The sequence below is a fragment of the Hoplias malabaricus genome, chromosome 9, assembly GCF_029633855.1.
Source record: "Hoplias malabaricus isolate fHopMal1 chromosome 9, fHopMal1.hap1, whole genome shotgun sequence".
In the NCBI taxonomy this organism is placed as follows: Eukaryota; Metazoa; Chordata; class Actinopteri; order Characiformes; family Erythrinidae; genus Hoplias; species Hoplias malabaricus.
In genome coordinates, this window is record NC_089808.1 from 32,352,822 (window position 1) to 32,369,198 (window position 16,377).

The 16,377-nt window shown below is 38.6% G+C and overlaps 1 protein-coding gene across 1 annotated transcript; it reads right to left on the bottom strand.

The window, feature by feature from the left end:
• Window positions 1–3,529: 3,529 nt before the first annotated feature.
• sepsecs (Sep (O-phosphoserine) tRNA:Sec (selenocysteine) tRNA synthase) lies at window positions 3,530–15,799 on the bottom strand. Its single transcript, XM_066681670.1, has 11 exons — window positions 15,315–15,799; window positions 14,313–14,467; window positions 13,483–13,601; window positions 12,475–12,633; window positions 11,851–12,004; window positions 11,446–11,548; window positions 11,213–11,342; window positions 9,934–10,025; window positions 8,438–8,531; window positions 7,333–7,423; window positions 3,530–4,024 (listed from the first exon to the last, which is right to left on the bottom strand). Exons 1-11 carry the CDS (start codon window positions 15,426–15,428, stop codon window positions 3,778–3,780), a joined length of 1,458 nt encoding a protein of 485 aa, XP_066537767.1. The 5' UTR covers window positions 15,429–15,799; the 3' UTR covers window positions 3,530–3,777.
• Window positions 15,800–16,377: the final 578 nt, after the last annotated feature.

The following is a 16,377-nucleotide window of genomic DNA, read 5'->3' on the forward strand; positions in this document are numbered from 1 at the left end:
TCATATACCAGGAAGTTTTAGAGCACTTCCTGCTTCCTGCAGCTGACCAACTTTATGGAGATGCAGATTTCATTTTCCAACAGGACTTGGCACCTGTACACAGTGCCAAAGCTACCAGTACCTGGTTTAAGAACCATGGTATCCCTGTTCTTAATTGGCCAGCAAACTCACCTGACCTTAACCCCATAGAAAATCTGAGTTACTGTGAAGAGGAAGATGCAATACACCTGACCCAACAATGCAGAAGAGCTGAAGGCCACTATCAAAGCAACCTGGGCTCTCATATAACACCTGAGCAGTGCCACAGACTGATCGCCTCCATGCCACGCCACATTGCTACAGTAATTCAGGCAAAAGGAGCCCCAACTAAGTACTGAGTGCTGTACATGTTCATAATTTTCAGTTGACCAGCATTTCTAAAAATCCTTTTTTGCATCGGCCTTAAGTAATATTCTAATTTCCTGAGATACTGAATTTGGGGTTTTCATTAGTTGTCAGTTATAATCATCAAATTAAAAGAAATAAACACTTGAAATATATCAGTCTCTGTGTAATGAATGAGTATAATATACAAGTTTCACTTTTTGACCGGAATTACTGAAATAAATCAACTTTTTCATGATATTCTAATTTTATGACCCGCACCTATACTGTACCTTCCTTTAATCACCAATGTAAATCACTTTGAATTGCCCTTATGTATAAAATGTGCCCTGTAAATAAAATGGCCTTGGCCTTGTTCAATGGCATCTCTCCAAAGTAGCAGTGTTTTTGATTTTTTCTTTTAAAGAGGTCATTTGTAGTGTCCGAATGTATTGCTTTAAACAGTACAGCAGAGATTTTCTATTCATATCTTAATTTCTTTATAACATAGAATGATGTTTATGTGGAGCATATAACGCTGGTCAAGACTATGATACGAAGAATATTTTTCTTTTTGCTTTGAAGAGTTCATGTAAATATAACGATACATTTGGAGTAATTGCTATTAAGCTTGGCATCATTAGGAAGGAATTCAGTGATGGATCAATATGGCGTAATTATTATCCACACATTTATTTCTGGCTCTTAGTCTCTCTGTACTAATGCTCAGGCTGCAAAGTCAGCAGCAGACAAGCAAGCAGCACAGAGTGAGATGGGAAATGAAGGAGGGTAGCCTAGATGGAGTGGAAATAAAAAAAAAAGATCTGCTGAATCAGCAGCGAGAGAGAGAGAGAGAGACAGAGAGAGAATGAGAGAGAGAGATATGAATTGCAGAGTGACACAATACTGGTGTAGTAGGGGAAAATATAACTGAGCAAGCAGAAATGGAGCGAGTAAAAATGACTCAAAAAGTATAGAGACAGTTACATGTAAACTGAGAAAAGGAGAAAGGAAGAAACGTAAAACAGAAACAGGGGATTGAGAAAGAGACAGTCAAGAGGAGAGAGAGAGAGAGAGAGAGAGAGAGAGAGAGAGAGAGAGATTGCTGAAAGTGATAGAAACAGTGGAACATTTTCCAGAGAACAGTACCGACTGACTCTCCATGAATCATTAATGTAAATGCTGTACTGAATGTAAAAAGCATAATAAAAGCTAAGTGTGTTGACTCAACATTTCTGACAAGAAATATGTTCTGCCTTCAATTTCACCAGCACACAACTGTATGTATCTGTAACTAATATTACTGTTGATACATTCTGTATTAAAATATATTTAACTTGTTCAAATGTCATAAGTATACTTTCCTGCAATAAATAACATACAAAAGAAATACCTTACACTAATGTTTCCATGTTGTGTTTATTACTTTTACGAAAAACATATAACTTTATATCCTTTATAGCTTATAGCTGCTAACATGCTAATGACAGTGGTGTTGTGCTAACAAATGAAACGTAAAAGTAAATACCGCTAGCAACTGTATAAAGCAATGACATGGTTGCAAAAGAAAACAGTTTAGAGATCAGTCACTCTACTTCAGTGTACATCCTCATGAACTCTGATGATTGGCTGCTCACAAAAGCACTTACTAAAAAAAAAGCTAATAAGTGAGAAGTATGAACACTCACAGGGAATACTCTTTTATGTAAAATAAGCTTTAGAAATGTGCTTTATGATAATGAAGCTTGTGATGTCACCAAAAGGTGGGGTAATGAGACTTGGCCTTTACTGTGTTTTAAGCAACCTTTATTGATCCCTTAAATGGAGCAGCAGTTTGGGCTTGGGGTACTGCAGAACTAGCAGAGCCCCTCATTCACCATCTACAGAAAATCATTAACGGTCATAATGCCAACAGTAATAATGCCAGAACAAACCCCTACACACAGCAACACAAAGACAAAATCCCACCACACACAAAAACATTCACACACACACACAACCCTTAAATAACCCCTAAAACAACCCCAAACTAATAACCAAGCGACTACGAAGTGTGCTGTAAACTCTCCCGCCTCCCCCACACTGGCCACCCATGACATTTAGTAGCTAGACCACTGGCTACACTATTTCTGTAGGTGAACTAGTCAGGTCAGAAAGAATCATCTCAACTGCTCTCAGCAGAAAGTATCAAATGCCTGCTAAAAATGGCTAAAAGTGAGGTCATGTGAGATGAGGTCATGTGCCAGTTATCATCATGTGACATCACCACATTGTAGCTGCATTCTTCCTTGGGTCAGGTAGCATCAGCCATTTATATCAAGTGTTTCTGTTAACCATTCGACACTTTCAGGCCATTTCATTGCTAAAACATAACCTCAACATTGTCTGACAAAATCATTTAATGACAACGGCTATGTTGAATTTAGCTATTTATAGGTAAAATATCACAGAGTGAAATATGTTAGAGAATATCTTACGTAATGCACAAAGGAGGAGCAACAATAGGAAATTTAGCACAGGTTTGGGAAGAGCACAGCTAAATTAGTAACTACGTGATATTTTGAAAAAATAAAATAAAATAGGAGTCATTAAACGTTAAATTTAGAGAAAAATTTTGTTGATTCGATCAAAAAAAGTCTGAAAGTGATCTAACCTCGATTAGACAATATTTAAAAAAAAAAATGAATACATTTGTCTGCAGAACCTAGACAGATCAAATGTCTAGTGGTGATTAAGTACAGGCTTCTCCCCCTTGGACTTCACATTGCTTTATATGCAGTGCTATAGATTCAAAAACATATTGAGCAAACATTTCACTACTAGCATGGCTCTAGTGTTTTATCACTTAGATATAGATCAGTAATAGCAGTGGGATTTATAATGTGCCTGAGTGTGCATCAATTTTACCAGCAGTGGGCATAATGAACAGCAATCTGACTGAATCTGCTGATATTACCACATAAAGCTGCATTTTTTGAAAAGGGAAGAAACTTGTAAACTGAATTGTAAAGAGCTAACACTCTCCATTAGAGATTAAATATCTATTAAGTGATCTCTTGAGTTCTATCCACAATAAGACCCTTGGTATGTCTGTGCAAACATGAACTGCTTTGTGGGCATAATTTCTAATAAACAAACCTCCATGTGATCCAGTGTAACTGGTGTTTATTGACTTGTAAATACAGTCATTACAGAGTTGCTTACAAGCACAGCATCTTTGAAGAAAACAACTTCCATGGAATGAAATGACATAGTGTTCATTAAAAGGCAGTTGCAATCACACACTCTACCTAAACCTGACTTCAGCAGAAAGACTAACAATCTTCAAATAAACATTCTGCATCCTTTCTTTTTTCAATATCAAGTCATTTATCCAAGAAAAGAAGCACACATTTGGCGGAGCTTGCAGTTGATTCAGGGCACTGTTTGGTCATCTGGACCTTCAGATGATGTCACTGGCACACTGCTTTCCATGTTACCCCCCTTCTTAAGGGCTTTGAGGCACTTATCCAGTCTTCTGATGGAGAGCTCCACATCATTTTTGGTGATGCCAATAGCAGAAGCAGCATTAAGGTATGGACAAGGGTAGACTTCCGAATGTGACATGAATCCATGGAACGTGTGCCCACTCACAGTTTGCTCCATTCCCAGTGGTACAACCCTAAATAAACAAAATGGAAACAGATTTAGGAACAGCTCACTTATAGCTTTCATAATCATTCACACTTTACAACAGCAACAGTAAACTGACATAAAACAAAAGAAAAAAATGGCACAATTCAAAATTCATAAAAACATAATGCACTGGGCAATATACTGATATCCCATAATAATAGTGTTTTTTTGCTTTTTCTATGTCAGCTGTTTTTTTAGTCACAATTGGTGGATAATAACAACTTAATTAACTGCAGCGCCAGTCAATGCCACTTGTTCAATATCATAAACAAAAGGACAAAAAAAAAAGATTTTCATTGTTTTCAACAATAATGCACTCAAAAAAAGCTGGGACAGAGGCACGTTTACCTCTGGGTCACGTCACTTTAATTTCAACTTTTAGCTTTGCCTTTTAGTTGTACTTTTTAATAATTTGGGAATGATTCTTGGAATTTTTGTCCATTCTTGTTGCATCAAAGTCTTGAGCTGCTCAACAATCTGTGGTTGCAGTGGTATGATTCTCTTCATGATCAAACATATATTTTGAATATGACACAAATTTGGACACAGACAGGACAGTCGAGCCTACACACACTATCTATGGTCCACGCTGTTGTAACCCATGATAATGCAACGTCCGTTTCTCCCAAAAACAAGCTGAAACGTGGACTCGTCTGACGACCGAACACGTTTCCAATCACTTTCGGTCCATCTCAGATGACTTCTGGTCCAGAGAACTCACCGGTATTTCTGCACAAAATTAATAAATTGCATCTTCTTTGCATAATACAAGGCTTCAGTTTGCATTTCTTGATGCAGCAGTGAACTATGTTCAGTGATAATGACTGTCCAAAGTACTCCTCAGCCCATGCAGCTATATCCATTACGGTAACATGATAGTTTCTCAAACAATACCGCTTGAGTGCTCACCCGTCACACAATTCCAGCTGAGGTTTCCATCACTGGGCTTTTATGAACCAAGATTTCCAGACATCCTGAATCTTTTTTAATGATATTATGAATTGTAGGTGTTGAAAAAACTCAGTTCATACAATTTTAAATACAATTTTAAATCCTAAATACAATTTTTAAGGTAAAAATAAAAAACAATTGCCTCTTTCAACTCCATGCTCAGCATTGCTGTACTGTACTGTGTAACTTTTGGAGGAGGGTAGTTTATTGATTGGCCATTTTCTGGCAAACAATTCTCATTTGCATAAATTTGGAAAACATTTTTAATCACATTTTTTTAAAACATTTTTAAAACTTTTCCAAGTGGCCAAACAAATCTCTTCACACTGCTGTAATGTAAATGCACAGTAAAGGAGCATGATTAGTCAAACTAGCCATACTAGATTTGTACTATAATAGTGGCCTATAAAGATTAATTTCATGAACTCTAGCTGATGCTTAAATGTGTTTATACGCAACTAATCATCAGCTAAAATTTCATATGACAGATTTAATAAATACTGGACATTTTAAATTATAATTTAATTCTTGAGGTTTTGTGTAATTGTCTGAAAAAAACATTTTAATTAAAAAAACTATATACTTCACTGGATATTTAATAAATAAACCATGCTCCCTATGGTAAGTAAAACAGTGTCTAGCAATGAAAATCAGTTCTAATTAATAGGGACATTAATTCATTTAAACTTTACCATCAAACACAAATAATTTATATGAAAAACATTTAAAATGTGGATAACCATTCTAGCCTCATTCTACACTTCAAACTACGTTCGGCTACGTTCAAACCCACTTATACTGACAAAATGTACGTACAAACACAAAATTCTCGACAAGTCTCCAAACCAATCCCTTCATCAGATTTATCAAACTCAGTCATAAATTATTCCAAGCAGGGAGACTATCACAGGTTAATGATTATACAGAATGATGAAGACATATGACATGTCCAATTAACTCTGGAAAAGCAACACTTAATATTAGTTATAAAAGTCTTCACATATCTGGGTGTTCCAAGTGTGGAAAGCATCTCAATTACATAGAGCTGCATTTAAAAATGCATTAGTAGATCCATTTGAAGTTCAGTAAAAGCATTTGAACCTCAGGTCAGTGAGGCGGAAAATCAATAGAGAAAAGTTTTGAGTGCGTAGACTGTATTCCATTACAGGAGAGCACAATGGACTTATAATAAACATTTCCACTGTTGCGCTCTAGGTGCAAAATATCAACCTAACCTGATCCTTTAAAAGATGTCTAACAAACACGCCACCCATCATTTTCCATAAAAACAAAAAACACTTGGACCAAACATAAGAAACTAGTGCTAATGCCACTCGTCAAATAATGTATTATTCATTTAGTTTAATGTAAACCTGTGATTTTCACACTTAACGGGATAAAGGCAGACAATAAATTAAGACAACACTGATAGAAAACACAGGTAGTGTGCCGTCTGGAAGTACAAACATGAATGACTAGAATTAGTTATGATTATCTCTTAAATATTCATGCACCTTCATCACTAGTTCTGTTGGCAGTAATGAAACTGGCAGCAATGCAAAATCCTGTCATTAATACTGCAGCAATGTTCTCTATATGTGGCTCCAAATGCTCCAGACCACAAGTAATCTTAGTGTGAGAAAACACAATAGACACCTAATTTATATGGAAAATACTTGGCATATAAACAAGTCCTTTATGGACAAGCGCTGTATAGGTGAAAAAATGTGATATGCAGTGTTACCACCCTGCATTCCTTCATTTATCCTGACTAGTGCCATACTTCTAACTGTCAGCTGGAACCAGCCTGAAATGTTCCTTTTAAGGCTGCTCCATGACTGAGTGCTGGAGGAGGCAGCTGCGGTAGCTGGATGATCTCAAATTAGATGTTTTTCCTCGTTTCACAGCGACATTTCCGGAACAGATTTTGCATAACGCTTTGTCTAAATTGGCTGGCTCTCCCTTTTCATTTGGTGGAAAGCTGAAATGCTCCCAAACTGGCGAAGATGTTTTGTCGCTAGGTTAACTATGAGTGTTTCCATTTTTTAAACAAAAAATGACACTCAGCTGTTCAGTCGTGGCAATTCAGATTACTCTTTGTGCAATGTATTTAAGATTCATTACACATGTATACATGGCAGTCGTGACTGTTGCTTGCCATTCCCTGTGGTTGGCAGTATTACTATATTGCGGCAAAGGAATACAAGCAGACAAAAAATTGCTGATTTTGTTCAATCATATATTAATATTTAATTTGAGCTATTCTAAGCAAGGATAGCAGTTGACTACACAGGGCATGACAGCATTCAGTATAATTTTTATAGGGACAGTAGAATAGCTCACCTGGCTCCAGACACCTGTCTAGTGAAGAGCATAGAGCCAAGCTGGGTCACTGCTTTATCACAGCTAGCCTGAAGACCATCTAGAGACATGGCTAAGAAAAAAATAAAAGCATTTAGTAGAGTATAAGGTGAAAATAACAATAATGGTTGTTGCAGACAAAAAAATCTTAATATATATTTATGTATGTATGTATTTTAAAGATTAAGGGAATTCTAGATAGTTTAGTTGAACTGACCATTAAAAACATCAACAGTTTGAATGATAGAAAAGCTGTGTTTTTAATTCAATTTGACTAGTAGTATTAAGAAACTGGCACAGGGAACCCCTACAGTTCACTGAGTAAAATTCACTGTAGTCATAGTTTTTGACGGCTGATTTTAAATGTAGCACTAGTGCATTATATCTATAAAAATACATATATATCATGAATAATGAAAATGTCTTTAAATACAAAGACATTCAAAATGTTTGCCTTGTGACCTACACTTAATGGCAAATGTGTCTGATTACATTTACTTTTAAATATACTAAGGTTTAAGTGGTCAATTTGTGCTTAAACTGTTTAAACATAAGGCGGCACGGTGTTGCAGCAGGTAGTGTTGCAGTCACACAGCTCCAGGGACCTAGAGGGTGGGTTCTAGTCCCGCTCCGGGTGAGTCTCTCTCTGTCTGTGAGGAGTGTGGTGTGTTCTCCCTGTGTCCGCGTGGGGATCCTCCCACAGTCCAAAAACACACGTTGGTAGGTGGATTGGCGACTCAAAAAGTGTCCATAGGTTTGAGTGAGTGTGTGTGTGTGTTGCCCTGTGAAGGACTGGCGCCCCCTCCAGGGTGTATTCCCGCCTTGCTCCTAATGATTCCAGGTAGGCTCTGGACCCACCGCGACCCTGAACTGGATAAGCGCTTACAGATAATGAATGAATGAATGTTTAAACCTAAGCAAAAATGGGTTCTTTTAAGATTTTTTTTATCAATATTCCTTTTTTATCTTGCCAATTTTTTCTTTCAGTTGAAAAGGAAAAGTGGCATTTTGGTGGACTATTTTTGTGGCAACTATTGTGTATTGTATGATGTATGTGTGTGTGTGTGTGTGTGTGTGTGTATCTCACCCAGTGATATGGGGTTATGTGGGGTATGAAGCAGTCTCTCTCCATGCCTTTCAGCCAGTGCCTTTAGTTCCTGAACCAGGTGGGTGTACAGCTCCTTCAGGCCACGCAAAAGCACAGTTATAAATAGCCTTGCTCTGACTAGACTCAGCCTTTTTTTAGCGGCACACACTGTTTACTGCTCATGTTGCAATTCTCCTTCTGCTGGCCTGCTCCCTCCATCTGCCTCTCCATCCCTCACCCTACACCCCCCACCCCCCTCTCTCTCTCTCTCTCTCGCTCAGGTCTATACATGACTCACTTAGCTTCCCAACCTGGTACTTTAGTGGCAGCCTTGCAGCCAAAACAGCAGTGTTGGCACCACTGAGCTTCAGCACAGGGATCAATTACAATAAGACAACAGCAGAGCAAGTGATAAAACTGATGCAACAGCACTGAATGATCAAATCCCATGTGAGCAGAGAAAAGATGGACCGTTTATGTATCTTGCTAGGTTTCCATTATTTTAAAGAAACAGTGATACCATTTATAATTCAAAACAACATAGGCTTTATCCACAAATGGACTATTCAGTGTGTTCACATGCACATAGTAATTCCATGAACATATACAAAAAATATAACAACAAAAACAAGTTTTTGCTAATCAAGAAACCACTTTTAATACCAACTGAATCAATATTTAATTTGTCCTGCCTATACTTTGGTAGACAACTGCTGCTACATTATCTCTAACCGAAGCTGTCACTGACATTACGTGCCCTTTCAAAGAGACGTTGAAATTTAGACAAGCAACGGCACTTGTTGACAGCTACTCAAAAAAAGCGAAGCCTGATTTTTTTCCTGTTTTCCTGCAGCTTTAAATACTGCTTATCTCACTGGAACAGTTTTGGTGCTCTACCAATTGCTGCATGGTAGTTATAATTTCCTGTTTCAATATAGCTACACTTTTAGAAGCACCTGTTTTAACTTATGTTGCTTTGATTTTCTCACTTGATTCAAGAAGATCTTTTGATCTTTTGATATATCTTACTTTTAATCACTTTATATTCATCTTTGAAATATGTCCTAAAAATAAATACATTTACTTATCTGTACTTTTGACTAGACTTGACATAAATGAAGAGTGGTTTCTGCCTTTTGCACAGTATATATTGTACATATTGTATAAAATCATTTTAAAATTGTGCACACTAAATAAGAATGTGTGCACTTGGCTGTAACATGCACAGCTGAAAGTAAGTGGTATTTTAGCTGAGAATATGTGCCTCTGCATCTGCAGCCTGCAGTACTACACGGATTAGTGAAGGCACTGCAGTGGGTTACTGCGTCAATATCAGTGCCCACATGTACCAGAGCCTTTTTGGAAAACCCTCAGCTTCCCCAGAATCAATATCACCCCACAGCTCTTTCCCTGCTAATGTTAGCAGCAACTGTATTATGGAGGATTTCCATTGTATTAGGTGTTACATTCATTCTGACAGGACATCAATAGCTCACCTTTCTCTCAGAGAGGAGTTTCTTATAGCCACAGGCCCCTAAGGTGAGCAGAGTGATGAGGACATCCAGAGATGGGGACGCTGATGCTCGGCCTGTTGGAGAACAGTGGCAGGATAAGTCAGAAGTGCAGAGTAAAACAAAGACAGAGGGCTCCAGTAACATGAATATGGATGATTATTCGCACTGCAGACAATGTTAAAGAGGCAAGCCTCTACATGATTAAGCCTCTGACTTGCCAGAGTTTTATTAGAAATGCATTCCTGTTTTTTGGAAATCAGCATAATTGGGTTGTAGAACTCTTCAGTGAGAAGTGATGACAGTAAAAGAAACAAAAGATTGTAAGTTCCACTAACACTCTATAAATCTAAGGGTCAATAGAACAGCTTTCGGGTTACATGCTGCAGAACAGGGTGGGAGTGTGGAGAAGGAGCATGTGCTTAAAACAGCATACAAAAGAACTAAACACAAGCTTACAGAAAAATATCTGAAATCATAGAGCAACCAAATCAAAGTCATGTGAATTTAATGCAAGTAAAAAATATTATAGAGTTTTATATGGCAAAACAGCTTATTAACATTCATGGCTAATAAAAGATTGCAGCTGAATATCTTACATACAAGACATAGCAGCTTCTTCCCAAAGGCACTTCTATAAACTGACAACTGATAGTTATTCATTCATTGTCTGTAAAAACGTATCCACTTCAGGGCTGCGGTGGGTCCAGAACCTATCCAGAATCACTGGGTGCAAAGCAGGAACACACCCTGGAGGGCGTGCCAGTTTTTTGCACGGCAACAAGTGAGTAGCTAATCCACCTACCAACATGTGTTTTTGGACAGCAATAGGACACCATAGGAAACCCACATATACACAATGAGAACACAACAACTCCTCACAGACAGTCACCTAGAGCGGGGCTCGAACCCCAAACCCCAGGACCCTGGAGCTGTGTGACAGCGACACTAACTGTTGTGCCACCATACCTCCTCCTGATAGTCACTACTCTGTTAAAACCGACTGTTGTCGGTTTGTTATTGATAAAAAATAAAAGAAATATCAATTTGTATCACAGGGAAGAGACTTTTATAAAAACTGCCTCAACTAAAGCTGAAAATTCACATCCAAGTTATGTACATCATTTCACTTTCTTCACACTGCATATTCCAAGTAGTTTGCTAAAGACAACAGTATGCAAAGTTCATCTGGGGGACCTCCAAACCTGGCAGGATTTGCATTTAATAGCTACTGGGGAAAGGATTAAAACGGTTCCACACTCACCAGGATACATCTTACTGATCTCCTTAATGAACTCTTCATCAAATCCAGCAATAATGGCTCCTCCAACAGGGACCATGAAGTTTTTGTCCAAGCTCTGAACAAAAGCATCAATCCTCCCCACTCGTGCGCCCTGTAATAAAGCTGTATTAGCTGACCAGTTCAAACACTTTAATTCCAACAACTTATTACAGTAACTCTACATCTTAAGCAAATATATTAGAAGCATGGAATACTTGTTGTATAAGGTGCATGCACTTAGATGACTGTACTCCATAGGCGTTGTTGACTATGTGAGGTATATTATGTTTAGCACACATAACAGCTAGCTCCTCCAATCTGTAACACAAAACACATGAGAAACAGTGGTATGAAATGAAGAAATTTTGTAATATTACTCCTAAACATCCATGACAGGGTGCTGTCCAGTTTAACTGAATTTCCAAAAGATAAGTCAATATCAAAGCTTTCTACCATGGGTTAATTCTGGCATACAATAGCAATATCAGTGGATTGTACATGGATAATTTAGCAATAGAAACAAATAATACAGAAGCCTCTCATTCAGTATCATATGAATCTAAACTGACAGTGTATATATAAACTGTCCAAAGCTATTTCTAACTGAGCCAGTGACCTGCCTGTCAGGAACCCGGGGAGCAAAGCAGGAAGTGGTGGAATGGATACACAGGATGTTCTCAGCGCCAAGTTCCTCAATCTTCTTCTCCACAGCCTCCAGATCTGTCCTCAGCTCATCTCCTTCCAGGATGTTCTCAATGACCACTGGCTCAAAACCTGCTCATATTTACAAGTATAAAATGCTGACATATTCACACTCATGTGTTAAGTGTCAGAAATAAAACAGATAGTGTACCCACCCTTCGTTATAAATAAAGCTTTATCTTTTCAGGAGACATGAACTTATTATTTTAATGTTATACCCTGTTTTTTGCTGAAGTTTCAGTTAATCACTAGTCCCTTTCACACAAACCCAGTAAGCTGAACTTCACCCCTTCACACACGCCGGCACAAACACTGGGAGGGTGAGGACAAGCGTGTGCTTTCTCCAAACGTTGAGATGTCAGCCTCCAACTCTTATAACACTGTTGCTAATGCTAATGTCTAATCTGACACCTAATTACTGTTTTGACCAGATTTAATTAACTCACATATAGGTAAATAGCAAAATGATTTAACATGCACATCCCTGATGAAAACAAACAGAAATCAACCAATGAATCTGAACACTCAGAAGGCAGTCATACCGGCTGTGACCATGGATTTGAAGCAAGACTTCTGATCAATGCGAGGCCAAAGAATGTAGCGTGCTGTTGGCCTCCTGTGTCTGAGAGTGAGGAAGCACAGGGTCAGGCTCATTCCAGTTGCCATGGGGACCACAAAGCATGCAGATGCACTTCTAACACCTGTACGAAGAAAATAAGTATCATGTCACAGACTGAAGGAGCCTTTACTGAATCTCAACAAGACAACAACAAACACCTTAAAAGTGCTAATTTAACATAGGATATTTGTGTTTGGTAGATTATTTCTTTGTCGTAACAATGCCTCTTGGCAATAGATCCTATACTGTTGGAAAGCCTGTTAATTTCCCTTTTTAATGGCGCCACATTTGTAAGGAACATGCATTTTTGGGATGAGCAGTAGAGCTGAGGATGTGGGTCCGCCAATGAAAACATTGCCAATGCCAAACAGCTTATTCTGCCATTGACTTGTTTGGTGTTTGGTGGACTGGATGGTTTAAGTTTGAAGAAACAAGGCGTATTGGCAATTTAACAATTTATTAATTTAACAATCAGGAGCTTCAGTAACGTGTGGAAGAACCATACACAGCCACAACAGCCTGGCACCTCCTCCTCATGCTGGTCACCATCCTGGTCACACACTGCTGTGAGATGGCATCTCATTCTTCAACCAGCATTTGTCACAAGTCAGCCAACGTGGTTGTGTTGGTCACTCTGGCACGAACAGCACGCCCAAGGTGATCCCACAAGTGTTCAATGGGCTGAAGGCCATTCAGGCATTCCATCTTCTCCACTCCCAAGTTCTGGAGGTAGTCTCTGATAAACCCCATTCTGTGAGGGTAAGCGTTGTCATCTTGGAGGACAGAGTTCAAATGTGGCACCATTTAAAAGGTAAATTAACAGGCTTTCCAACGGTATAAGACGAATTGATATAACAAAGAAATAATCTACCAAACACAAATTTCCTTATTTTTTTGTGCTATGTTTATTTAAAATTGCACAGATAGTTACCTGCAAACTTCAGAACATCCAGCACTACCGAATTGGTGATCTTATTGAGGAGACTGGAGCCAGCAGCTTTTGGCTGAACCGCAGCAATATCACCGGACCGGCCAATGCCATGTATCAATCTGAGGGGGAGAGGACCAAAAGGGTTTGCTCTAAATTTGACCTAAATTTAAGCTATGTTTATTTTTTTATGGTTTTATTTTAAACACAAACAGCTTAAACTTATCAGTCTGTAATTCATGTTATTAGTTTAATATTACAGTAATACCACAGCTAAATACAGTTATCCAGGCTATATGGGAAAATGTCAGGACTGTGTATTTGTTGTCATTCTTGTGACATGTGATCACTATAAAATATGAGTTCTATTAATAGCTGTATTTAATTAGATTAATACATTTTCATGCTCCCCAGACAAAAAGCCTACAATCCCATTCAAGTAGAGCACCTTTTCAATTAGAAATGAATCACACACTATTAATACATTTATACTGACACTCCAGGATTACATTCAATATGAGAGAACAGATATAACACAAGAACCATTTCTTTTACCAGCAAACCACAAGGCCTCAATGGTCATTTTCAGTTTGAGACTGTATGTGATTTGCAGATACAGGCACCCAATAAGCACAGGACTGGCTATACATAAATGAAAAGGAAATATCTCAAGAGGTGGGTATAATCTCTGACAAGACTGGTGTTGTTATTAGGGCAAGGGGCTACAAAGCCAACTATTTAAAAAGAAACCGTACATACTTATTTTTCAAAGCTCTTCTCTTGTTCCCAGAGGTATAATAGCTGGTACATCTTAAATGAAATATATGACCTACTTGTAATGTCGTCTGGCTACCAGACTGGACGCTACTCTCCCCTCTCTCTCTCCCACTCCACAGTTTCCTAAGAAGTTGTTACTGTCCATGATTGCGAGTTCATTCAGAAAGAGCTCTATGGTGCTCTCAGTCCATCCTTCCTCTGGACATTTCCCCTTGAAAAAAAGGCAGAGAAAGTCTATAGGTGACATTGCACTATTATAAGGGTGTGTGTGTGTGTGTGTGTGTGTGTGTGTGTGAGAGAGAGATGGTTACAATAAAAAAGCAATTAATGTGAACAGAAATTCCACAAACTGCTGCTACACCTACTGTATGGTTGTGATCATGACAGGGTCTATTTAAACAAGCTAGAAGAGCTACACTCTTTGTGAAGGTGATTGAAGGCATTTTCTCAGGCCTCAGAGACATGAACTTAGTTTAACATCAGTTCTGTGACCATCGGCATTGACCACACTTCTGCATACAGATGGAAAACATGGCTGGGAATGTTTTATTATATAAACCCATCACCACCATGTGTGAGTGAGTGAAAGACGGAGGGAGAGTGAAAGTGTGTGTGAGTGAGTGTGAGCCGTGGCCTGGTGGTTAGGGAAGTCGGTTCGATTCCCAGAGCCAGCAGGTCATGGCTGAAGTGCACATAATGCTCACTAGTGTGTGTAAATGTGTGTTTCACTGCACGGATTGGGTTAAATGCAAAGAACAAATCCCTCTGTGTGCAGACACAGTGGCCAATAAAGTGATTCTAATTCTAATGTGGAATGTGTTAGTGGGTGAGTGGCATGGGAATAAATGAGTGAGTGAATTAATAACTGAATATGTGAGTGTAAGTTAATGAATGAATGTGTGAATAAATGACTTAAAAGAAAACATAACAATATGGAATACCTCAGTGAGTGAATAAGTATTTATATACAGTTTGGACATGAATGAATGAGACACATACTGGCTCTGTATTGGTTTAAAAGAATGAACTTGAAGTCAGTGCAGTATGTGGCTGTTTACCTGCTCCAGCAGAACTCTAATGAGCTGCTCGTGACTGCGGCGAGCCTGAAGACCCTGCCGAACATAGGAGGGAGACACCAGCTTCTCGCTCAGTGTGAAGTTCTCCGAGTTCATTCCGGAGAGTACAGCTGATCCTCAACGACTTTAAACACTGAAGAGTTTTCCAAGTGCACACATATATGTATTCGCTGTAAACAGTTGTCACTACCGTGTTCCTTATCTCAGTCTAGTGCTGTTTGACGGGAACACCGTTCTGCAAGTGCTGAGTAATAAACGGACTCTTATTATATCTCACTGCTCAGTGAAAATAAAGCGTAAACACCAGTTCTCTGCGGTAAATCGTGTTTGTTTTTCATCATGAAAATAACTTTCATACAATGACCGTTAAACTCAAAGTAAATATTGTCCAAAAATCGGAATATCACACTCACAGGAAAGAGATCCCCCATCAACTAGCAACATGCAATTTCAAAATAAAAGTCCTACATATCGCTGATTTCACTTGTCTGTTAGTTTATACTGAGGGTATAGTGCTATTCCAAAATGTTTTCTTTAAACACACACCAAAAACACCATCTCCACGTAAGTGTTAGTGCAGTGCTGAAACTAAACCACCACCCAAATAATACCCAGCCAGCGAGGATATATCGGTCCACTGGCAGAAAAAGGCTGGCACACCACTGACTGTAGACCACTGCTGGTTCACCATCGGACCACTCAGATTAATGACCTGTACAGGATATAACTCATTTATAATCTTCTCAAACGGATTTTAAATTCACACAAACTTTTATTCTGGAAAACAAACTAATACAAATATTACCAACAACTATTGGAGATAAGATAATTAGGGCGACCAGGCGCCCTCTTTTACCCGGACATGTCCTCTTTTTTAGACTTAAAAAATGTCCGGGCGGAATTTCACAAACGTCCGGGATTTTGTTCTTCTAGAGTTTACATAGAACTTCGAGAAGTGTTTCGTTCACAAACTAGTCCCGCCCTCCTCTACTCCGATTGGTTCGCTTGAATGAAAAGGGGGCGTGGTGAAGTAGCTTAAAATCTT

Bases quoted from the DNA above. Each gene is read 5' to 3' on its own strand.
- sepsecs (XM_066681670.1), bottom strand. From the start codon at position 15,428: ATGAACTCGGAGAACTTCACACTGAGCGAGAAGCTGGTGTCTCCCTCC. The intron at 10,026-11,212 runs GTGAGTGTGGAA...GTTCTCCAACAG, and splicing joins GATCAGTAAGATGTATCCTG to GCCGAGCATCAGCGTCCCCA. The intron at 4,025-7,332 runs GTGAGCTATTCT...TTGTTTATTTAG, and splicing joins AGACAGGTGTCTGGAGCCAG to GGTTGTACCACTGGGAATGG.